Source organism: Rhinoraja longicauda, chromosome 28 (assembly GCF_053455715.1).
Source record: "Rhinoraja longicauda isolate Sanriku21f chromosome 28, sRhiLon1.1, whole genome shotgun sequence".
NCBI lineage: Eukaryota > Metazoa > Chordata > Chondrichthyes > Rajiformes > Arhynchobatidae > Rhinoraja > Rhinoraja longicauda.
Window position 1 is genome coordinate 27060840 of NC_135980.1, and position 25405 is coordinate 27086244.

At 49.0% G+C, this 25405-nt stretch overlaps 1 protein-coding gene across 1 annotated transcript in view; it reads left to right on the top strand.

The window, feature by feature from the left end:
- Positions 1 to 25405, top strand: part of LOC144607067 (calponin-2-like) — a 41127-nt gene that overhangs the window by 11695 nt on the left and 4027 nt on the right. The window contains exons 3-6 of the mRNA XM_078423642.1: positions 16219 to 16340; positions 21838 to 21904; positions 22543 to 22680; positions 24386 to 24502. Coding sequence (XP_078279768.1) covers positions 16219 to 16340; positions 21838 to 21904; positions 22543 to 22680; positions 24386 to 24502 — 444 coding nt within the window. The remainder of the gene's footprint in view (positions 1 to 16218; positions 16341 to 21837; positions 21905 to 22542; positions 22681 to 24385; positions 24503 to 25405) is intronic.

Consider the following 25405-nt stretch of genomic DNA (forward strand, 5'->3'; position numbering starts at 1 on the left):
AAGGAACTGAGGGTCCGCATTAACCAAACTGATCTCCCGGTGGCCGAGCACTTCAACTCCCCCTCCCACTCCCAGTCTGACCTTTCTGTCATGGGCCTCCTCTGGTGCCATAGTGAGGCCCACCGGAAATTGGAGGAACAGCACCTCATATTTCGCCTGGGCAGTTTGCAGCCCAGTGGTATGAACATCGACTTCTCCAACTTTAGATAGTTCCTCTGTCCCTCCCTTCCCCTCCTCCTTCCCAGATCTCCCTCTATCTTCCTGTCTCCACCTATATCCTTCCTTTGTCCCGCCCCCCTGACATCAGTCTGAAGAAGGGTCTCAACCCGAAACGTCACCCATTCCTTCTCTCCCGAGATGCTGCCTGACCTGCTGAGTTACTCCAGCATTTTGTGAATAAGGAACTGAGGATGCTGGTTATACACTGAAGATAGACGCAAAATGCTGGAGTGACTCAGTGGGTCAGGCAGCATCACTGGAGAAAAGGAATGGGTGATGTTTCGGGTTGAAACCCTTCTTCAGACGTATCCGCCACCTAGCTATGTTCTCCAGAATCTGCCAGAGTTGCTCCAGTACTTTGTGTCTTGGTCTGCTGATTTAGACAATAGACAATAGGTGCAGGAGGAGGCCATTCGGCCCTTCGAGCCAGCACCGCCATTCAATGTGATCATGGCTGGTCATTCTCAATCAGTACCCCGTTCCTGCCTTCTCCCCATACCCCTTGCATTCCCTCTCTCTCTGTCCCTCCCCCACCTTGACTGTCCTACTAGTTTCACTGTTCGTATCTCTTCGTTATCACCTCCACCGCAGCCAACAACGGACCAGTGTGGGCTCTTTGGCTGTTGGTGCCGGCTCTGATTTGTTCCGTATCTTTTCATACTTCTAGTCTCCCCCTCCCCTGACTCACAGTCCGAAGAAGGGTCTCGACCCGAAACGTCACACATTCCTTCCCTCCAGAGATGCTGCCTGTCCCGCTGAGTTACTCCAGCATTTTTGTGTCTAAGGAATACTGGATGCACTGTGGGACTTTGTAAAGGTTACTTCCTGAGGTCAAAGCAATGAGGAGAGGTTTTACTAATGCAGAAAATTCCATCCCTAAAGCAGAGGCAATGCAGGAGGAAATGCACTACAAGTCGTTGTTTGGTGCAAGCACTGTTTATTTATTTTAAAAGGCATTTGAAATGACCGTGGCGAGATGTACTGCTGAGATAACCACAAAGATGGATATGCAGAACATTGTCTTGAATAAGGCAGGATGTTGAAAGTATTGTGCAACGTTTCCTCTCTAGATAGTCACCAAATGCTGGAGTAACTCAGCGGGACAGGCAGCATCTATGGAGAGAAGGAATGGGTGACGTTTCGGGTCGAGACCCATCTTCAGACTGAAAGCCACAGGAAAGGGAAACGAGAGATAGGGACGATAATGTAGAGAGATACGGAAGAAATGAATGACAGATGTACGCAAAAAAGTAACAATGATAAAGGAACCAGGTCATTGTTAGGTGTAGTTAGGTGAGAATGAAAGGCTTGGGTGGGGGAGGGGTGGAGAGAGAGGGAGTGCAGGGAAATCAATGAAGTTAGAGAAATCAATGTTCATACCACTGGGCTGTCAGCTAAGCTGCCCAAGCGAAATATGAGATGCTGTACCTCCAATATGTGCTTAGCCTCACTCTCTGACAATGGAGGAGGCCCAGGACAGGAAGGCCAGTGTGAGAATGGGAGGGGGAATTAAAGTGTTTGGCAACTGGGAGATCAGGTAGGTCCAGGCGGACTGAGCGGACTCTCTCCATCCGAGTCTTATAGACAATAGACAATAGGTGCAGGAGGAGGCCATTCGGCCCTTCGAGCCAGCACCGTCATTCAATGTGATCATGGCTGATCATTCTCAATCAGTACCCCGTTCCTGCCTTCTCCCCATACCCCCTGACTCCGCTATCCTTAAGAGCTCTATCTAGCTCTCTCTTGAATGCATTCAGACAATTGGCCTCCACTGCCTTCTGAGGCAGAGAATTCCACAGATTCACAACTCTCTGACTGAAAAAGTTTTTCCTCTGAGATGAGGAAAAACTTTTTCAGTCAGAGAGTTGTGAATCTGTGGAATTCTCTGCCTCAGAAGGCAGTGGAGGCCAATTGTCTGAATGCATTCAAGAGAGAGCTAGATGGCCTACCCCTTATTCTTAACCTGTGGCCCCTGGTTCTGGACTCCCCCAACATTGGGAACATGTTTCCTGCCTCTAACGTGTCCAACCCCTTAATAATCTTATACGTTTCGATAAGATCCCCTCTCGTCCTTCTCTCTCGTGGTGGTGCTCGCTTTGCGAAGCTGCATTTCCTCCTTGCAGCACAGGTGGAAACCATCTGAAGGTGGACACAAAATGCTGGAGTAACTCAGCGGGACAGGCAGCATCTCTGGAACGAAGGACAGGGTGATGTTTCGGGTCGAGACCCATCTTCAGATGGAGAATTGGGGGAGGGGCTGGGGGGGAGACTGGAGATATGGTAGGGTAAGGTGTGAAAACAACAGATCAAAGCAGACGATGCTCAAGGAAGTGCAGATTGGTTCGTTGTTAGCTGAGGGGAAGGTGGAAAGTATGTGAGCCCTGCTGATGCTGGGCAGGTGTCTAATATTTATCCACAGCCACACCACAGAGTCATTCTTGCGCTGCTGGAATTCTTGCACTGCGGCCGCCATTGGTGGAGCGGGAGCACGTGGCCACTGGCTGGGTGAGATCACGTGGGGGCGCGGGGCGGTGACGTCACCCCTTGTCCCTTATTTGGGAGTGAGGAAGTTGACAAGCCTAAGCGTTATAGAGCTAAAATACACAGAAACGCCCCAATATGCCTGCAGTGCACAAAATGGCAAACAGTGTTTCACAACACGCAGAAGTGAAAGCAACTAAAAAGTTCTACAGTGCTTGAAAAACAAACATTTCTAGTTTCTTCGTTCTCCCTGACACGGCTTCTGCTAAAACAAAAATATGGGATGCACAATGAGTTTTGGTCCAAATCTTCTGCCAACATTCGCTTGGGACTTCTCCAACTGTCTGGAAAGTACCTTGATATCCCCTAGAATTTTTATTTCTTCCTCTCACTCTCCCAAAGCCAACCACCCAGTGTCGGGACAGGCCGCGAAGTGGGGAGTCATTGGTAGGACATCAGATGACAGGATGTGCAAACAGTGTGAACTGCAGGTTGGGAGGGGAAGCTTCAAGCTTGTGGTGGGTTGAGGTTGGGGTGGGGAGGGATGTGTCTCGGCACCAGGCAGAGTTTAGTTTAGTTTAGAGACACAGCGCGGAAACAGGCCCTTCGGCCCAACGGGTCCGCGCCGACCAGCGATCCCCGCACATTAACACTATCCCACACCCACTAGGGACAATTTTTATAAGAAAATAACTGCAGATGCTGGTACAAATCGATTTATTCACAAAATGCTGGAGTAACTCAGCAGGTCAGGCAGCATCTCGGGAGAGAAGGAATGGGTGACGTTTCGGGTCGAGACCCTTCTTCAGACTGATTAAGGGTCTCGACCCGAAACGTCACCCATTCCTTCTCTCCCGAGATGCTGCCTGACCCGCTGAGTTACTCCATCATTTTGTGAATAAAGGGACAATTTTTACATTTACCAGGCCAATTAACCTACAGACCTGCACGTCTTTGGAGTGTGGGAAGATCTCGGAGAAAACCCACGGCAGGTCACGGGGAGAACGTACAAACTCCGTACAGACAGCACCCGTAGTCGGGATCGAACCCGTGTCTCCGGCGCTGCATTCGCTGTAAGGCAGCAACTCTACCGCTGCGCCACCGTGACCGCCCAGAGGGAGGAACCTTCGTTGGGTTGCTGCCCAGGGAAAGGCTGAAGGGGGAGTCATCGGGGGCAGGGTCCACACGGTGTCTTACTCTCAGTTTAGGAAGATGTACGTCAAGACAAATCTCCTTAAAACCGAGAGTAAGAAACGGTCTGAGGAAGGGTCTCGACCCGAAACGTCAGCCATTCCTTCTCTCCAGAGGATGCTGCCCGACCCGCTGAGTTACTCCAGCATTTTGAGTCTTTCTTCAATATAAACCAGCATCTGCAGTTCCTTCCTGCACACAGTAAGATGTGTTTGTTTTGGGAAGGGGGGTAGGGATGAAAAGTGCGCTTGGCTGGGGTATTCCTACTTCAGACATGGTCTTGCAGCAAACAATTCCTTGGAAGGACTTCCCTTCCTCAGACTCTGTTTGCAGGGGAATAAGATGACTGACTTGGATGCAATGTCTGGGGTAGATTGAATAGACCAGGCAATCTTCACTTGTTGTATTTGCCTGTACGTGTAAAGAGTGGAGTAAAGTTCCAAAGCCCACCAATATCCGTTGGCCAACTTCCCCAGAGATGCTGCCTGGCCCGCTGAGTAGCCCCAGCATTCTGTGCCAATCCCCCGGCCACAAACCCTGGCCTTCTGCCTTATCCACCAAAGATCAGCTCACTCCTCAGCCTGAGATAGACACACAAGGCTGGAGTAACTCAGCGGGACAGGCACCGTCTCTGGAGAGAAGGAATGGGTGATGTTTCGGGTCGAGACCCTTCTTCAGAAGAAGTCCGAAACGTCACCCATTCCTTCTCTCCAGAGATGCTGCCTGACCCGCTGAGTTACTCCAGCTTTCTGTGTCCATCTGCAGTTCCTTCCCGCATTTCACTCCTCAGTCTTGTCTTTTCTGGAGAAGAGTCCCAGTTTATTTAGATTTTGCTGGTGAGTTAATCCTTGATCTCGATCCTGTAGTCATCCTGGTGAAGTATTTTCTGCACACACTATAAACCTCTAGACCAGGCTCTCAAATAAAGTCCAAAAAAATAAATTGTACTACAAGACTTGATTATGACTTCGTTTCTTCTCAAACTCTCTCTGGAGATGAACAATGCTTTGTTACTTCCTCTTTGTGGGCATGCAACCTTTGTTATTGTCTTTGGTGAGGTTGTGAGTCTGAAAGGAATATGTTTCGGCAACTTCCCCTGTCGCAACTTGATGCAATACGTCTTGGTACCATTTTTAAATACAGGAAATAACACGCAGATCCCAGCAGTGACAAGAGTTCTGAGACGGAGAGGAGATGTGACCTGAATGACCCAGCTAAATAACAGAGGTGTTTTTCTACTCAAGTCCTATGATCACATTGAATGGCGGTGCTGGATCGAAGGGCCGAATGGCCTCCTCCTGCACCTATTGTCTATTGTCAATTGACTCAAGTCTTTCTAAGCACAGGAGCATCTAGAATTAGTGTTGAATAAAATGGCGGCACGGTGGCGCAGCGGTAGAGTTGCCGCCTTACAGCGAATGCAGCGCCGGAGACTCAGGTTCAATCCTGACAACAGGCGCCGTCTGTGCGGAGTTTGCACGTTCTCCCCGAGACCTGCGTGGGTTTTCTCCGAGATCTTCGGTTTCCTCCCACACTCCCAAGACGTACGGGTTTGTAGGTTAATTGGCTGGGCAAATGTTTTTAAAAGATTGTCCCTAGTGGGTGTAGGATCGTGTTAGTGTGCGGGAATCGTTGGGCGGCGCGGACCTAGTGGGCCGAAGGGCCTGTTAATGCGATGTATCTCTAAATCTAAATCTAAATGTGAATGAGATCACAAGTTCACAAGTTATAGGAGTAGAATTAGGCCATTCGGCCCATCGAGTCTACTCCGCCATTCAATCATGGCTGAGCCTCCTAATCCCGTTTTCCTGCCTTCTCCTCATAACCCTGGACACCCGTTCTAATTAAGAATTTGACTATCTCTGCCTTAAAAATATCCACTGACTTGGCCTCCACAGCCCTCTGTGGCGATGAGTTCCACAGATTCACCACCCTCTGGCTAAAGAAGTCCCTCAGTATCAGTGTGGCCAGGCACCATGTTTGGAGTCGGCATGGGCCTGAGGTTGATGGGCCGGCCCTGATTTGCCCTGGTCTTTCCTTGCTTCCAGATCCCCTCCCACCTTCAATCAGTTTGAAGAAGGGTCCCGATCCAAAACTCCACCTATCCATCCATGTTCTCCAGAGATGCTGCCTGACCCGCTGAGTTACTCCAGCGTGTTGGTGTAAACCAGCATCTACAGTTCCTTGTGATGACTGAGGTTGGGTACACAGGATCTGACAGGGAGAGCCGGTCACGACACCATCCAGAAGATAGACACAAAAAAGCTGGAGTTAATCAGCGGGTCTAGAGAAACGGAATAGGTGACGTTTAGGGTCGAGACTGCCTGAAGAAGGGTCTCGACCCGAAACGTCGCCACCTATTCCTATTCTCCACAGATGCTGTCTGACCCGCTGAGTTACTCCAGCTTTTTATGTCTATCTTCGCTTCTTCTTCTCGCGTTTGAGGCAGCAGAAGTTATGTATCGCCCTCCAGGCACTGTAGCCAGTGCAATGTGCTGTTGTCGAGGGCCGTGAGGTCTACCCCACCACCAGGGGGGCGGAGGACAGTGCAGTCGAGAATGCCGCGCCGCGCTGTTTGCTGGTCTGCTCCACACACGCAGGCTGCTGATGGACGCAACCCCCAACGATGCATGTTGGCGTTGAACCGGCCGACCCCTGTGCGGAGCCGGTTCAGGGCGACCCACTCTTTGCGGGGCGTGTCCGAGCCGGGTGGGGCTGTGGTGTTCGGTGCGACAGTGAATTGAGGAGGTGGCGATGTCTGTTCCCAGCTGGTTCTCCATGCTCCTAGTATGTTGATACTGGAGCCACAGAGGGTCGCTGCGTGACGGGAGAAAGGGTGACGAGACGACAGGCGTTGAGGTCCCAGTTGCTGTGAATCCTGGGCGAGGTGGTGCAAAGGACGTTTGGTGTCCGATGGGGCCTTGCACACCAGCCTACGAGGGAAGAACTCTCTGCGGAGCTTGGCGGGCGCGATACCTGTGTGCACCGGTGGGAGATCCGTGGGAGTAGGGCGTAGGCAGCCGGTGATGATCCGCATGGTGTCGTTGAGGGTGGCGTCTAGCTTGCAGGTACGAGCGCTGCGGCGCCATGCTGGGGCGGCGTACTCAGCGGCGCCGTACACGAGTGCAAGAGCACTGGTTCCAAGAGTCTTCGCTTTAAATCAGCCTCTGCAGTCCCTCCCTGCGCAACACCAGCCAGACAAGGTCTTGCTGCCTGTTGGAACCTGTAATGATGATCCGGGCCACCTGCTCGGGGCACGTCTATCCCTGCAGAATAACAAGTACACTCTTGTGCAAACCCTTGGACTTGATGTCAAAGATGTTGTTGTTCTGCACAAAGCTGCCTTCAAGGGATCGGCAGCAGGGGGGGGGGGGTCGGTGGAGCTGGAAGCAGTGTTCCGTGTGACGTAGCCATTCCCCCTCTGTATTGCTGCTCCCAGTTATCACTGGGGTGGCAGAGCCGAGGGCAATCCATGCCGATGGGATCCGCAACCCTTCAGGAGTGGGCAGGGGAAAGGAACAGAGGGACTGCCACTGTATGTTTCTTTTTTTTCCTAATCAGATGTGCAGCACTTTGGTCAACGTGGGTTGTTTTTAAATGTGCTATACAAATAAAATTGACTTGACTTGACTTGACATAAAGCAGATGAAGCAGGATTCATGTTTACTGTGCAGGAAGGAACTGCAAATACTGGTTTACACCGAAGACAGACCCAAACCGCTGAGGTATCTCGGGCAGCATCTCTGGATAGAAGGAACGGGTGTGGTTTTTCGAGTCGAGACCCTCCTTCAGACTGAGGTCTCGACCCGAAACGTCGCCCATTCCTTCTCTCCAGAGACGCTGCCTGTCCCGCTGAGTTACTCCAGCGTTTTGTGTCGATCCTCATTTTTACTGTAAAGCCGGAGTATTTTTAAAAAAAAACATGTTTAGTTTCTGGTTTCTCTCTGCATAAATGTTTGTTGGAATTACCCACATATTACCCACGAAAATCTTTCCCCCAGAATGGGCAGAATTTCTGAAACTAAAATCGAAAATGCTGGAAACACTCTGCGGGTCATGGAAAGGGAAGAGGCTGATGTTTCAGTCGAGCACCCTTCAATTCCCGGATCCATTCTTTCCCGAATGCCCCAGGCTCACCATTTACTGTATCTCTCAGTCAGCATTGTGAAACAACCTTGCCCAATGATTATTTCTTGGTGGCTTTGTGAAACTCCGGTGCATCTGTTGACCGCCACTGAAGGAACCCCAAACCGAAACGGCTGGGCTTGTACACGCTGGAATTTAGAAGGATGAGAGGGGATCTTATCGAAACGTATACGATTATTAAGGGGTTGGACAAGCTAGAGGCAGGAAACATGTTCCCAATGTTGGGGGAGTCCAGAACCAGGGGCCACACAGTTTATGAATAAGGGCTAGGCCATTTAGAACGGAGATGAGGAAAAACCTTTTTCAGTCAGAGAGTTGTGAATCTGTGGAATTCACTGCCTCAGAAGGCAGTGGAGGCCAATTCTCTGAATGCATTCAAGAGAGAGCTAGATAGAGCTCTTAAAGATAGCAGAGTCAGGGGGTACGGGGAGAAGGCAGGAACGGGGTACTGATTGAAAATGATCAGCCATGATCGCATTGAATGGTGGTGCTGGCTCGAAGGGCCGAATGGCCTATTCCTGCACCTATTGTCTATTGTCACCTGTCCCCAGCGATGCTGCCTGACCCACTGAATTACCTGTGCCACAGAAGGCTGTGGAGGCCAAGTCAGTGGATATTTTTAAGGCAGAAATAGATAGATCCTTGATTAGTACGGGTGTCAGGAGTTATGGGAGAAGGCAGGAGAATGGGGTTAGGAGGGAGAGATAGATCAGCCATGATTGAATGGCAGAGTAGACCTGATGGGCTGAATGGCCTATTTCTGCTCCTATCACTTATGACCTTACGATTACTCCAGCACCTTGCCTCTTTATTTTTTGTAAACAAGTTCCTGCGGTTTCTTGTGTCTATGTTTCACACATTGGTGACAACATTTCAGAAGTGCTGAGTTCATTATGCAGCATCGTGGGATATCCTGTGTAAGGTGCTTATAAATGCAAGTCATTTGTTGTTTTGGGAACAGTTCTGGTGCCTGGGCACTATAATTCCCCGTGACACACAAGGTAGCCACTAGCTCCATCTGGTCCTTGTTGGCTCGCAGCAGAACAAATCTCCCCCGGAAATGAATAAATGAAAATCAATAAAACCGCAGACGCTGGAAATCTGTCAGCCATTTCATGTTGAGCATATGCCAGCTTACAGTATATGTTTAGTTTAGAGATACAGCGCGTATACAGGCCCTTCTGCCCAACGGGTCCGTGACAGAACAGTGATCCCCGCACATTAACACTATCCTATACACACGAGGGATGATTTACACTTACAAACCCAAGCCAATTAACCAACAAACCTTTGGAGTGTGGGAGGAAACCGAAGGTCTAGGAGGAAAGCCCAGGCAGGTCACGGGGAGAACGTACAAACTCTGTACAGACAGCACCCGGAGTCGGTATCACAAAATTCTGGAGTAACTCAGCAGGTCAGGCAGCATCTCAGGAGAGAAGGAATGGGTGACGTTTCGGGTCGAGACCCTTCTTCAGACTGAAGAAACGTCACCCATTCCTTCTCTCCTGAGATGCTGCCTGACCTGCTGAGTTACTCCAGCATTTTGTGATACCTTCGATTTGGACCAGCATCTGCAGTTATTTTCCTACACCCATCGTTGGGGTCGAACCCGGGTCTCCGGCGCTGGGAGGCAGCAAGTCTACCTCTGCACCCTTATAGTGGTGCTGTGAGATTGCAATTGGGAAATGACCAGGCAAGGACTTAACACCGCAAAGACGTTCTGTTTTGTGATGAGGAAAGGTGGTCGCGGAGATGAGTGAGCTGAGACAACGTGACGGGGCATGTAGAGTCAATCACCCTGCCCGGAGTCCCTGCTTGGGGCGTGTAGAAACATAGAAACATAGAAAATAGGTGCAGGAGTAGGCCATTCGGCCCTTCGAGCCTGCACCGCCATTCAATATGATCATGGCTGATCATCCAGCTCAGTAACCTGTACCTGCCTTCTCTCCATACCCCCTGATCCCTTTAGCCATCAGGGCTACATCTAACTCCCTCTTAAATATAGCCAATGAACTGGCCTCAACTACCTTCTGCGGCAGAGAATTCCACAGACTCACCACTCTCTGTGTGAAGAAATGTTTTCTCATCTCGGTCCTAAAAGACTTCCCCCTTATCCGTAAGCTGTGACCCCTGGTTCTGGACTTCCCCAACATCGGGAACAATCTTCCCGCATCTAGCCTCTCCATCCCCTTAAGAATTTTATATGTTTCAATAAGATCCCCCTTCAGTCTTCTAAATTCCAGCGAGTACAAGCCCAGTCAGTCAAGGCTGCAAAAGGATAGAAAGTTGAAGCAAGAAGGAGATTCAGCCGAGAGAACGGAAGCAGGGACTCCAGGCAGATTGACTGACTCCACGTGAAAGAGCAGGTCTGGAGAAGGGCCCCGACCCAGAAACCACACCCGCCCTGTCTCCCCAGGGATGCTGCCTGACCCGCTGAGTTACTCCAGCACTCCATGGCCACACTTTGGCATAAACCAGCATCAGCAGTTCTTTGTTTCAGCAAATGCACCATGTTTGTCTAATGTGTCTCAACTCGGACAGCATCCATGGAAAGTGAGTGAAATCTAGTGAACTAAGTAGCCCTTACTTTTGTTGAATCTATTCTAAATGAGGAATGGGGACAGCACAAGGCAGAGGCAAAATAATCTCAATCACTTCCCTCGCGCCTATTATATAAACTGGCTCATTGAATGATGGATGACACTAGGGTTGCAGTGTAGGCCCGGAGGCCCGGGTGCCGCCTAACGGAGGTTGCCGGGCAACCCGCCTGCCGCCATTGGTGGAGCTGGAGCACGTGGCCGCTGGCTGGGTGAGGTCACGTGGGGCGCGGGGCGGTGACGTCACCTTGTCCCTTATTTGGGAGTGTGATAGTTGGCACCCCTAGATGAGATGCCACACACATCTCTCCCTGGGACATTGATATCCTGCACTAACACCCTGTTCAATAGAGCCTTTATAGACAATAGACACTAGGTACAGGAGTAGGCCATTCAGCCCTTCAAGCCAGCACCGCCATTCAATGTGAACATGTCTGATCATTCTCAATCAGTACCCCGTTCCTGCCTTCTCCCCATACCCCATGACTCCGCTATCCTTAAGAGCTCTATCTAGCTCTCTCTTGAATGCATTCAGAGAATTGGCCTCCACTGCCTTCTGAGGCAGAGAATTCCACAGATTCACAACTCTGACTGAAAAAGTTTTCCCTCATCTCCGTTCTAAATGGCCTGCCTCTTATTCTTAAACTGTGGCCCCTGGTTCTGGACTCCCCCAACATTGGGAACATGTTTCCTGCCTCTAACGTGTCCAACCCCTTAATAATCTTATACGTTTCGATAAGATCCCCTCTCATCCTTCTAAATTCCAGTGTATACAAGCCTAGTCGCTCCAGTCTTTCAACATATGACAGTCTCGCCATTCCGGGAATTAACCTAGTAAACCTACTCTGCCCGCCCTCAATAGCAAGAATATCCTTCCTCAAATTTGGAGACCAAAACTGCACACAGTACTCCAGGTGCGGTCTCACTAGGGCCCTATACAACTGCAGAAGGACCTCTTTGCTCCTTTTAATGGTTTCTGTGTACATCTCCTTTCCCGTGATGGTGGGGGTTCCACAGTGGCTGTGAGAGGTTTGGAAATGGGTGGTAAAACTCTCATTTTGCTCGCGTGTGGGTCAGTTCTCTCCGCGCTTTCATTTCTCTCTGGGGGGGGGGGGGGGGGGGGGGGGGGGTTCTACTCTCTCTCTCTCTCTCTCGCAGCACAAGCTTTCAGCAGCTGCCCAGTTTGCGTTTTGTCCGAATCTCTCCAGAATGCAGCAGATGGAATCAGCAAAGCATCCGTTCGATTCCTTTTAACTTGTTCCCGCCTGAGGCTTCCTCCTCTTCGTGCTTGCGGCATGAGTCATAGATCTCCAGGGATCCGGCAAAAAAAAACAACCCACTTCTTCACGTGGCCCCCCTGACCCCGGCCTCCATTGACCCTGACCTCCGTATCTCCAATAGAAAGAACCAATCAACCAGAAAATCACATCGGAATTTCTCATCCTGCACACACACACAGAACATGTTATTCATTTTAATGCAATAAAAATGAACTGCAGATGCTGGTTTATACCGAAGATCGTTGTCCCTAACAGTGGCTGGATTCTTGTTCTCGATTCAAAGGGAGACATCCTGCACGATCCTAGTCAGAACCAGAATCGGCATAAAATGTTATTGGCCAAGTATGTATACATACAAGGAATTTGAATTTGTGCTTTGTTTAGTTTAGGTTTAGAGATACAGCGCGGAAACAGGCCCTTTCGGCCCACCGGGTCCGCGCCGACCAGCGATCCCCGCACATTAACACTATCCTACACCCACTAGGGACAATTTTTACATTTATACCAAGCCAATTAACCTACAAAACTGCACGCCTTTGGAGTGTGGGGGGAAACCGAAGATCTCGGAGAAAACCCAAGCAGGTCACGGGGAGAACGTACAAACTCCGCACAGACAGCGCCCGTAGTCGGGATGGAACCCGGGTCTCTGGCGCTGCATTCGCTGTAAGGCAGCAACTCTACCGCTGCGCCACCGTGCCGCCCTGAGCAGACAATGTCGGAAGGCTGGTTGGACTTTGGCACGAGGCACTGTGGCTAAATTTAATCCTGCTCCTGGCCAACATCCACTGGACTCACTCCAACCATCAACGTCTCCATAAACGCAACATGTTCCAAAAGTAGCACTTTGTATTTCTTTTGTCCCAATGAATAAGGACAAAGGCAGAGTGTGGTGGATGTTGCCCAGTCCCATCACACGGCGTTAACTCCACCACCCACTCCATCTACCCCTCATGTTGCCTCAGGACAACAACCAATATACTTCTTAAGGGATTGGATACGTTAGAGGCAGGAAACATGTTCCCAATGTTGGGGGAGTCCAGAACCAGGGGCCACAGTTTAAGAATAAGGGGTAGGCCATTTAGAACGGAGATGAGAAAAAACGTTTTCAGTCAGAGAGTTGTAAATCTGTGGAATTCTCTGCCTAAGAAGGCAGTGGAGGCCAATTCTCTGAATGCTTTCAAGAGAGAGAGCTAGATAGAACTCTTAAAGATAGCGGAGTCAGGGGGTACTAGGAGAAGGCAGGAACGGGGTACTGATTGAGAATGATCAGCCAAGATCACATTGAATGGCCGAATGGCCTACTCCTGCACCTATTGTCTATTGTTTATTGACTTAGATTATTATTATTGTCAGATGTACCGAGGTGCAGTTAAAAAATCTTTTCTGTTGCGTGCTATCCAGTCAGTGAAAAAGACTATGCATGATTCCAATCAAGCTGTCCGCAGTGTACAGATACAGAATAAAGGGAATAACGTTTAATGAAAGATGAAATCCGATGAACGACACTCGGAGGGTTTCCGAGGAGGTAGACAGTAGGTCAGGACTGCTCTCAAGTTGCTGACAGGATGGTTCAGTTGCCTGATAGCAGCCGGGAAGAAACTGTCCCTGAAACTGGAGTTGTGTTTTGTCACACTTCTGTATCAATTGCCTGATGGGAGAGGGGAGAAGAGGGAGTGACCGGGTGAGACTGGTCCTTGATTCTGTTGGTGGCCTTGCCGAGGCAGCGCGAAGTGTAGATGGAGTCCATGAAGGGAGATTGGCTTTCGTGACGGTCTGGGCTGCGTCCACAATCCAAGGACCTTTTTTTGACCAGTCATTCCCTCTTTTCCCGAGTCCCGACGGGCATAGGGTACCCGTATTACAGCGCCCGTAGTCGGGATCGAACCCGGGTGTCCAGCGCTGCATTAGCTGTAAGGCAGCAACTCTACCGCTGTGCCACCGTGACCGACATTAGTTGGTAGCGAAGTGACCACTGTAAATTGGTCCCAATGCAAAGGTATGTGGTAGAATTCTGGGATAAAGTGTGAAGTGAGGGATGAGTGGGCTACGGGGAGAATTATTGGTGAAATGAATCCCGATGAGAGCTGGCACAGACTCGATGGACAAAAATCCCTTCTTTCTCTGTCATCCGGAAATGTGGAAATAAACGTGTCTTGCATGTGTTGAAAGGAACTGCAGATGCTGGTTTACACCGAAGAGAGACAGAAAGTGCTGGAGTAACTCAGCGGGTCAGGCAGCTACTCTGGGGGGAAAGGAATGGGTGACGTTTCGGGTCGAGACCCTTCTTCAATCTGAAGAAGGGTCTCGACCTGAACCGTCACCTGATCTTTCTCGCAACTGACTACAAATTGGAATCTGCAAAATCCAAGCCATGTGGTTGGAGTTATACAGCACATAAACAGGCAGTGAATGAAGTCAGTGTGTGTACTGAGTTCCACATTTTTTTATTGACCACTTCCACAAAAAAGATATTAAAAAAAAAATGTTTTACTTAAATATAGCTCCAAACATAACGGTCAATATGCCAGATAGAAATTGCGTCCATGGAAACTGAACAATGAAGCTGTTGAAAGTTTGTCATCTGGAGAATAATTCCAGCCATTGCCACCTTGGAATAGTGTGGACTTCTGCAGTCCTGGTGACCTGGTGTTGATTGAAAGCAGAATCTGCAGAAGGGCAGGGCTTGTACCATCATGCACTCTGCGCACTCATTTCAGAAACGTCAAGAAAGCTGAAGGAAATCTAGTGGAATGACTCCTGTTTCTGCAATGATTGTTTTTGCTCTACTTAAAGACGGGTTGAGGAGGAGCCGAAATGGTCCCATGCAGACACTCTTGGTGGCGCAGCGGTAGAGCTGCTGCCTTGCAATAGACAATAGACAACAGGTGGAGGAGGAGGCCATTCGGCCCTTCGAGCCAGCACTGCCATTCAATGTGATCATGGCTGATCATTCTCAATCAGTACCCCGTTCCTGCCTTCTCCCCATACCCCCTGACTTCGCTATCCTTAAGAGCTCTATCTAGCTCTCTCTTGAATGCATTCAGAGAATTGGCCTCCACTGCCTTCTGAGGCAGAGAATTCCACAGATTCACAACTCTCTGACTGAAAACGTTTTTCCTCATCTCTGTTTTAAATGGCCTACCCCTTACTCTTAAACTGTGGCCCCTGGTTCTGGAGTCCCCCAACATTGGGAACATGTTTCCTGCCTCTAATGTGTCCAACCCCTGAATAATCTTATACGTTTCGATAAGATCCGGAGACCTGGGTTCGATCCCGTCTGCGGGCGCTGTCTGTACGGAGTTTGTACGTTCTCCCCGTGACCTGCGTGGGTCTTCTCCGAGATCTTCGGTTTCCTCCCACACTCCAAAGACGTGCAGGTTTGTAGGTTAGTTGGCTTGGTATAAGTGCAAATTGTCCCTAGTGCGTGTAGGATAGAGTTAACGTGCGGGGATCGCTGGTCGGTGCAGACTCGGTGGGCTGATGGACCTGTTTCCGCATTGTATCTTTAATCTTAAAAAAATATATACGGTCATAATCCAAATTTATTGGACACAAAGTTAACTTGACCTGTTCTACCGAGCTCAATCATTGCATATACATTTCAAATAGTTCTGAGGTTTATTAGTCTTTACTGTGCTGATGGATTACAGAGTGTCTGAGTCCAGGTTTTGCTTAGGGAAGCAGCATGGAAACAGGCCCTTCGGCCCACCGAGTCCATGCCGACCCATACACTGGTTCTACGTTATCCCACTTTAGTACCCGACACATTAGGGGCAATTCAGAGAAGCCATTTAACGCACCAACCAGTGCGTCTTTGGAACTTGGGAGGAAACCCAGAGAAAACCCACACGGTCACAGGTGGAACTTGCAAACTCCGCACAGACAGCGCACGAGGTCAGGATGGAACCTGGGCCTCGGGCGCTGTGAGGCAGCAGCTCCATCACTGCGCCAAACTGTGCCTTAGTTTAGTTTACTGCCACGTGCAGCAAGGTACAACGAAAAGCTTTTTTGTCGTGTGCTAACCAGTCAGCGGAAAAGTATCCACCGATTACAATCGCAGCGTGCGGATACGGGATGAAGGGAATAGCGTTTAGTGCAGGATAACGTCCGGTAAACTGGTGCTGCGGAAACATAGAAAGCCTTGCTGAAATCTTGATTGAATTATTGATTTGGGTGGGGGGAGGGGGGTGTGTGCTCACTTCATACAGAAGGGCATAAACTCCCTGCCTTCCTGCCTGCTCCTCTCCCACCCTGCACCACCCCACAAAACTCCAGCAATCTGATCCAAAACTCTCTCCCTGCAGATCGCTCAGAAATATGACAACCAGAAGGAGGAAGAGCTCCGAGTTTGGATTGAGGGCATCACTGGGAAGCAGATCGGGGACAACTTCCAGAAAGGCCTGAAGGACGGGATCATCCTTTGTGAGTGAGTACTGTTCCTCCGTTGTGTTCGAGGGCGGTCACGGTGGCGCAGCGGTAGAGTTGCTGCCGTACAGCGCTTGCAGCGCCGGAGACCCGGGTTCGATCCCCACTACCGGTGCTTGTCCGTACGGAGTTTGTACGTTCTCCCCGTGACCTGCGTGGGTTTTCTCTGAGATCTGGAATTTAGAAGACTGAGGGGGGATCTCATTGAAACATATAAAATTCTTAAGGGGTTGGACAGGCTAGATGCGGGAAGATTGTTCCCGATGTTGGGGGAGTCCAGAACCAGGGGTCACAGCTTAAGGATAAGGGGGAAGTCTTTTAGGACCGAGATGAGAAAACATTTTTTCACACAGAGAGTGGTGAGTCTGTGGAATTCTCTGCCACAGAAGGTAGTTGAGGCCAGTTCATTGGCTATATTTAAGAGGGAGTTAGATGTGGCCCTTGTGGCTAAAGGGATCAGGGGGTATGGAGAGAAGGCAGGTACAGGATACTGAGTTGGATGATCAGCCATGATCCTATTGAATGGCGGAGCGTACAGGCTCGAAGGGCCGAATGGCCTACTCCTGCACCTATTTTCTATGTTTCTATGTTTCTATCTTCCGTTTCCTCCCACACTCCAAAGACGGACTGGTTTGTAAGTTAATTGGCTCGGGTTTGTGTACTTGTTGTAATTGTAAATTGTCCCTCGTGTGTGTAGGATAAGTGTTAATGTGCGGGGATCGCTGGTCGGTGCGGCCTCGCTGGGCCGAAGGGCCTGTTCCACGCTGTATCTCTAAACTAAACTAAAGTAGATGAAAGCAATTCCGCAAAACAATCGATTGCAAAAAAAAAGCCCCATTTTGCCGGTTCCCAAGCAACCACTCCTGAGAATGTTGTAACTTTAGTGGGTTATCCCCACCCTGGGGGCAGTAGTTGTTGTCAATGTCTCCTGTGACATTGGGGTGGGGTGGGGTGGGGTCGTAACAAGTTTGGCACCAGATGCTGAGTACAGGTTTATAGGTTAATTGGCTTGGTAAATGTAAAAATTGTCCCCCGTGTGTGTAGGATAGTGTTAATGTGCGGGGATCGCTGGTCGGTGTGGACCCGGTGGGCCGAAGGGCCTGTTTCTGCGCTGTATCTCTAAACTAAGCTAAACTAAGCTTACAATACAGAATTCCATCAACCGTTATATCCAACAACATGTCACCTTGTTCTCTATCTCTGTATTCAAGTGCATCGACTTTTCTGCCACTCCCTTATCCAAACTCTGTTTATTCTGTCCACACTTTGGCCCAGCGGTTTAGTTTAATTTCCTTTAGTTTAGTGATACAGCCTGGAAACAGGCCCTTCGGCCCACCAGGTCCACGCCGACCATCGATCGTCCGCCCGTTATTATTTCTGGACTCCCCCCTTAAAGGAGCTCTCAATCCGACCCCCAATGTCTGTTTCTTTGGTCTTCTTTTGCCTCTGTCGTCAGGCGGTAGCTGCCTCGCCCTACATTATTCTGACCTGCCTTCCACGTTTCTGTCGGGCGGTTTGGAGAGCATCAAATACGCAGGATAAAAATATTCGCAAAACACAAAGTGCTGGAGTAACTCAACGGGTCAATAGACAATAGACAATAGGTGCAGGAGGAGGCTATTCGGCTCTTTGAGCCAGCACCGCCATTCAATGCGATCATGGCTGATCATTCTCAATCAGTACCCCGTTCCTGCCTTCTCCCCATACCTCCTGACTCCGCTATCCTTAAGAGCTCTATCTAGCTCTCTCTTGAATGCATTCAGAGAATTGGCCTCCACTGCCTTCTGAGGCAGAGAATTCCACACCTTCACAACTCTCTGACTGAAAAAGTTTTTCCTCATCTCTGTTCTAAATGGCCCACCCCTTATTCTTAAACTGTGGTCCCCTGGTTCTGGACTCCCCCAACATTGGGAACATGTTTCCTGCCTCTAACGTGTCCAACCCCTTAATAATCTTATATGCTTCGATAAGATCCCCTCTCATCCGGCAGCATCCTGAGTCCGAAGAAGGGTCCCGACCCGAAACGTCGCCCTGTCCTTTTTCTCCAGAGATGCTGCCTGACCCGCTGAGTTACTCCAGCATCTTGTGTCGATCCGTGGAGGTGAATGGGCAGACAACATTCTGGATCGTGACCCTACTTGTGAAATCACTCGTCTGGTCGAGTCTGTTTCTAGTTGTCAGCGAGCGGTTGTGAAGACTCTTTGTTCGTTACAATAATCTACCAGACAGATCTTTCTGTTTCCTGAAGGACTCCTGTATTACGGAGGATAAAGTGTACGTGTTAATCAAGATTGGAGAGAGTGCTTTGTGAGGGATGTTTAGTTGTGAAGGGCTGCATTTGTGGCTGACACCCCACCGTGAGTTGGCAAGCTCAACTTAAGGAGCGTTCCTGGTCCACCATACGCTGGGGTTTAGCACGATAGGCGTCTGGCTGTGTTGAACGTGTTTTGTATTTTGACCTGTAATGTGAGATCCAATTTGTTTTATTAAACCTGATGCTGTTGAACAGAGTTGCCACTCTTAACAACGAGGCCATCGGTAAACGCCTGTCTGCGTGTTTACCAATATCTCTTGGTATTCTAAGAAGATAACTGCAGATGCTGGTACAAATCGATTTATTCACAAAATGCTGGAGTAACTCAGCAGGTCAGGGTCGACCCGAAACGTCACCCATTCCTTCTCTCCCGAGATGCTGCCTGACCTGCTGAGTTACTCCAGCATTTTGTGAATAAATCTCTTGGTATTCTGATATTTTTTTTTAACTGCAAAGCCTGTTTACACCTCTGAATTACCTATCGCCTAGCATCACAAAAAGTGCATTTGGAGGATTGTGGCATTAGAGTTGGACATTACGACTTGGAGAATACGCTTTGGAGAGGCCTGTATCATAGAACATAAGATCATAAGTTCCAGGAGCAGAATTAGGCCATTCGGCCCATCAAGTCTAATCTGCCGTTCAATCATGACTGATCTATCTTTCCCTCTCAACCCCATTCTCCTGCCTTCTCTATCAATCTCTGCCTTAAAAATATCCACTGATTTGGCCTCCACAGCCTTCTGTGGCAATTAATTCCAAAGATTCACCACCATCTGACTAAAGAAACCTCTCCTCATCTCCTTTCTATGGGTACGTCCTTTTATTCTGAGGCTGTGGCCTCTAATCCTCGACTCGAGATCATTATTACCCGGAGTGTAATAAGGTGCAGAATTTAATGTTTTCACTCGCTGGTATTTCTTCCTGTTCTCCTATAAATTCCAGGCGTTTGTTCAGATTGACGCTGAAGAAAATTGTGGGGAGAAGCTTCCAGTTACTGGCCAGGCGAAAGTAACTGGATATTTGGTGTGCTGCCAAGCAGAAGAGCGCTAGAAGGGACACGGCTCGATTGTAATCATGTATTGTCTTTCCGCTGACTGGTTAGCACGCAACAAAAGCTCTTCACTGAACCTCGTGAACTGAAAAAACGGAAAAAAACAGAAATCAACTACTAACCCTCACTCACCCACCCACCCACTCACCCACTCACCCAAAGCCCACTCACCCACCCACCCACTCACCCAAAGCCCACTCACCCACCCACTCACCCAGCTCTGCTGGACACAGGAGGTGTGAACATTGACTTCTCTAACTTCAGAAAGCCCTTGCTTTCCCTCTCTATCCCTCCCCCTTCCCAGTTCTCCCACTGGTCTGACCATCTCCGACTACATTCTATCATTGTCCCGCCCCCCCCCCCCCCCCCCCCCTCCCCTGACATCAGTCTGAAGAAGGGTCTCGACCCGAAACGTCACCCATTCCTTCTCTCCCGAGATGCTGCCTGACCCGATGAGTTACTCAGGCAACTTGAGTCTACCACAGGAGGGAGGGTATATTAATATTGCAACATCCAAAAGTAATCACATTTAAATTCCCAAACACTGCTTGGATAGAGTGGATGTGGATCAAGCAGATATAATTAATATAATGAATTCAAAAGTTATAGACAATAGACTATTGTCTATAACTATAGGTGCAGGAGGAGGCCATTCGGCTCTTCGAGCCAGCACCACCATTCAATGTGATCATGGCTGATCATTCTCAGTCAGCACCCCGTTCCTGCCTTCTCCCCGTACCCCCTGACTCCGCTATCCTTAAGAGCTCTATCCAGCTCTCTCTTGAATGCATTCAGAGAATTGGCCTTCACTGCCTTCTGAGGCAGAGAATTCCACAGATTTACAACTCTCTGACTGAAAACGTTTTTCCTCATCTCCGTTCTAAATGGCCTACCCCTTATTCTTAAACTGTGGCCCCTGGTTCTTGACTCCCCCAACATTGGGAACATGTTTCCTGCCTCTAAAGTGTCCAACCCCTTAATAATCTTATAGGTTTCGATAAGGTCCCCTCTCATCCTTCTAAATTCCAGTGTGAATTATATTCAGTATACCACGTGCCCTCATGACGGCTGTAACGAATGATGAATGGAAGAGTGGAAAGTGTGCACTACCAACATAATGCATTGTCCACTTGGCAGATCTCCCATCAGTAGGGTCTTCATTGAGCCTCCAGTGGGTCGATGGAGCCCTCAGCTGCATTCTGGGTCAGGGCCGTGTAAGAGTCCACAAGAATGATCCCAGGAATGAGCAGGTTAACCTATGATGAGTGTTTGTCGGCACTGGGCCTGTACTCACTGGGGTCTTCACGAGAACGAGGGGGGACCTCATTGAAACGTACAGAATAGCGAAAGGCCTGGATAGAGTGGATCTGGAGAGGATGCTTCCACAAGTGGGAGAGTCTAGGACTAGAGGTCACAGCCTCAGAATTAAAGGACGTTCTTTTAGGAAGGAAGATGAGGAGAAATTTCTTTAGCCAGAGGGTGGCGAATCTGTGGAATTCTTTGCCACAGAAGGCTGTGGAGGCTAAGTCAGTGGATATTTTTAAGGCGGAGTTACATCACGGAAACAGGTCCTCTGGCCCACCGAGTCCGCACCGACCAGCGATCCCCGCACGTTAACGCTATCCTACTTACCTGGGGGCAATTTACACTTATACCAAGCCAATTAACCTACAAACCTGTATGTCTTTGGAGTGTGAGAGGAATCCGAAGACCTTGGAGAAAGCCCACGCAGGTCACGGGGAGAACGTACAAACTCTGTGCAGACAGCACCTGTAGTCGGGATCGAACCTGGCTCACCAGTGATGCAAGGGTTGTCAGGCAGCAACTCTACCGCTGCGCCACTGTGCTGTCCTAATCCTCTCACCAACTCTTGGGTCCAAGGAATGCCATGGTAGAAAATGGCATTTGCTGCAGCCATTTGTGGTAAACCTGTGGCCCTGATGATATTCTTATTCCAAGTTGCGATTTGAACATTGAGCTCAATGGGCTTAAATTGTGGTGGCATCCTCCTCTGCTGAAAACATGCCCGTTTAATTTTGTACCATTTCGCAGCGTTGGAAATGGGGCCTTTCGACCCACCAAGTCTGCACCCATCTGTACTAATCCTATTTTATTTTCCCCATCTGACAGGCTCATAAACAAAATCAAACCAAACTCTGTAAAGAAGATCAGCAGGTCTGCTTTAAACTGGCATCAGGTACCTTGTTTATAAAAATGTACACACGTATTCACTTGTTGGTTAATATCACATTGTAAAAGAAGATTAATTTGTTTTTGTGCATTTTCTAGAATTTCCCAGCATTTTTAAAGGTTTAATGCAGAAAATTGCAGCTTTAGTTACTATTTAATTCTGAGAAAAGAGTTCATCCCACAGTTTAATACGATGACTTCAAGCCCTACCGAGGAATATAAATAAAGGAAATTGATATCTTCTTTCATGGTAAATAAAGTAGTGACATTAAGGCGGCACGGTGGCACAGCGGTAGAGTTGCTGCCTTACAGAGACCCGGGTACGATCCTGACTACGGGCGCTGTCTGTACGGAGTTTGTACGTTCTCCCCGTGACCGCGTGGGTTTTCTCTGAGATCTTCGGTTTCCTCCCACACTCCAAAGACGTACAGGGTTGCAGGTTAATTGGTGATATAAGTGCAAATTGTCCCTAGTGTGTGTAGGGTAGTGTTAGTGTGTGGGTATTGCTGGTTGGTGCGGACTCGGTGGGCCGAAGGGCCTGTTTCCGCGCTGTATCTCGAAACTAAACTTGGGTCGAAATGGAAATAATGTAAAATGTCATCATACTTGTTGAGGTTAAGAACGGTTTGTTTTTGTTTGAAACAGCTGGAAAATCTGTCCAACTTTATCAAAGCAATGCAGGCTTATGGCATCAAACCACACGACACGTTTGAATCAAATGATCTTTTCGAGAATGGGAATATGACCCAGGTGCAGATTGCGCTACTGGCCCTGGCAGGCATGGTGAGTACAGGACTGGCATCCGATAAAAACAATCGGGCTCCAAGACCCAATTGTACTGTTTCCTTCAGAGTCTCAACAGGTGGCTTAGTGGCGAAGCGGTAGAGTTGCTGCCTCACAACGCCAGAGACCCGGGTTCGATCCTGACTATGGGGGCTGTCTGTGTGGAGTTTGCACGTCCTCCCTGTGACAGCGTGGATTTTCCCTGGGTGCTCCGGTTTCCTCCCACATTCCAAAGACAATAGACAATAGACAATAGACGCAGGAGGAGGCCATTCGGCCCTTCGAGCCAGCACCGCCATTCAATGTGATAATGGCTGATCATTCTCAATCAGTACCCCGTTCCTGCCTTCTCCCCATACCCCCTGACTCCGCTATCCTTAAGAGCTCTATCTAGCTCTCTCTTGAATGCATTCAGAGAATTGGCCTCCACTGCCTTCTGAGGCAGAGAATTCCACAGATTCACAACTCTGACTAAAAAAAAATCCTCATCTCAGTTCTAAATGGCCTACCCGTCATTCTAAAACTGTGGCCCCTTGTTCTGGACTCCCCCAACATTGGGAACATGTTTCCTGCCTCTAACGTGTCCAACCCCTTAATAATCTTATTAAGATCTCCTCTCATCCTTCTAAATTCCAGTGTGTACAAGCCTAGTCGATCCAGTCTTTCAACATACGGCAGTCCCGCCATTCCGGGAATTAACCTAGTAAATCTACGCTGCACGCCATCAATGCAGGATTGTAGGTTAATTGGCTTTGGTAGAGTTGTAAATTGTCACTAGTGCGTAGGGTAGTTCTAGTGTACAGGGTGACCGCTGGTCGGCGTGGATTCGGTGGGCCGAAGGGCCTGTTTCCGCGTTGTATCTCTGAACCAAACTAAATTGAAAAAGGATCGTCTATCCATTTTCTCCAGAGATGCTGCATGACCCGCTGAGTTACTCCAGCAATTTGTGCCTTTCTTTGGTATAAACCGGCATCTACAGTTCCGTCTAATTACTGTTTTCCACATCTGATTACATTCAAGAAAAATTAAATGACATCGCTGGAGGTGGATAAGGTAGACACCACTTTCGATGTGTAAAATTTTGGGGAAGAATTAGGAAGGAATAGGAGAACTTTATTGTCACATGTGACTGGGCACAGTGAGATTCTTTGCTTGCATACACAATGTACACAACTAGCAGCCACCCACGGCACTGACAAAGTCACAAAGCCACCGGCTCCCGTTGAAGATGGGAATGGGTTTTGTGCCGCCCAGTAGATCGTGAGGGAGTTTCAGTTTCGGTTTAGTTTATTGCCACGTGTACCGAGCGAGGTACAGTGAAAAGCTTTTGTTGCGTGCTAACCAGTCAGCAGAAAGACAACACTCTGTCACAATCGAGCCGCTTACAGAGCACAGATGCATGATAAAGTAGTCACGTTTAGTGCAAGGTAAAGCCAGCAAAGTCCGATCAAGGATAGTCCGGGGGTCAGAAAGGTCAGATTGGGAATGGGAGGGGGAGTTGAAGTGCTGAGCCACCGGGAGATCAGGTAGGTTAAGACGGACTGAGCGGAGGTGTTGAGTGAAACAGTTGCCTAGAGATCAGCTGTATTGCTTAGCAGCAGGGATGTGGTATGTGTGAATGTGCAATATAGTGAATTGTGAAATGGGGCAAATTACTGTTCTATGAGTTTGGCAAATTTTCAACGCCATTTTCCTCTTCTCCCAGGCTAAAACCAAAGGAATGCACACTGGGCTTGACATTGGAGTCAAATACGCAGACAAACAGGAGCGGACATTCGATCAAGAGGTCCTGAATGCAGGGCAATGCGTTATTGGACTTCAGGTATTTATATTTATAAGTTTTGTTCCATTGAGAGTTGTGCCTGCTTGAACCTCTACAGGTGTATGGCAGAGAGGGGAATGACTGATGACTGTATCACGGCCTGGTTCAGTAGCTCGCAGTCCCAGGGACGAAGGAGAAATGAAAGAAAGGGACCTAACTGTGAGCCTTGTAGTTAGTAGTGTAGGAAAGAACGGCAGATGCTGGTTTAAACCAAAGATAGACACAGAAAGCTGGAGTAACTCAGCGGGACAGGCAGCATGTCTGGAGAGAAGGAATGGGTGACGTTTCGGGTCGAAACGCCAACCCTTCTTCAGAAATTGTGATGATGGAGAGCAGAAGTCCAATGGCCATTCCTTCTCTCCAGAGATGCTGCCTGACCCGCTGGGTTACTCCAGCTTTCTGTGCCTATCTTGCTGGCCTTGTTTCCTACAACAGCGGAGAAGAGCATGCTGGACATGCCCCCTGTTCATTATCATTGCAGGGATCCATGCTGGGACACCTTCACGTTGGACATTGTTTGATGTCTGGGTTGGACTTGGTTCTGATGCATCTGTTGTTGAATAACTTAACAAGTTGCTCCAAGGATTGCTGGATGATATTGGCTCCGATATTGGAAGGTCCCTTATGACTGGAAAGTATCGCCCAGGCTGAGTCGGTGCTTTTAGAAGAAGGAGAAATGAAAGAAAGGGGCAGTGTGTGGCTTGTAGTTAGCAGTGTCGGAAAGGAACTGCAGATGCTGGTTTAAACCAAAGATAGACACAAAAAGCTGGAGTATCCCAGCGGGTCAGGCAGCATCTCTGGAGAGAAGGAATGGGTGACGTTTCCTTGCAACCCAGTGGTTTGATTATTGATTTCTCTAACTTCAAGTAACCCCTGAATTCCCTCTCTGTCCATCCCTCCCCC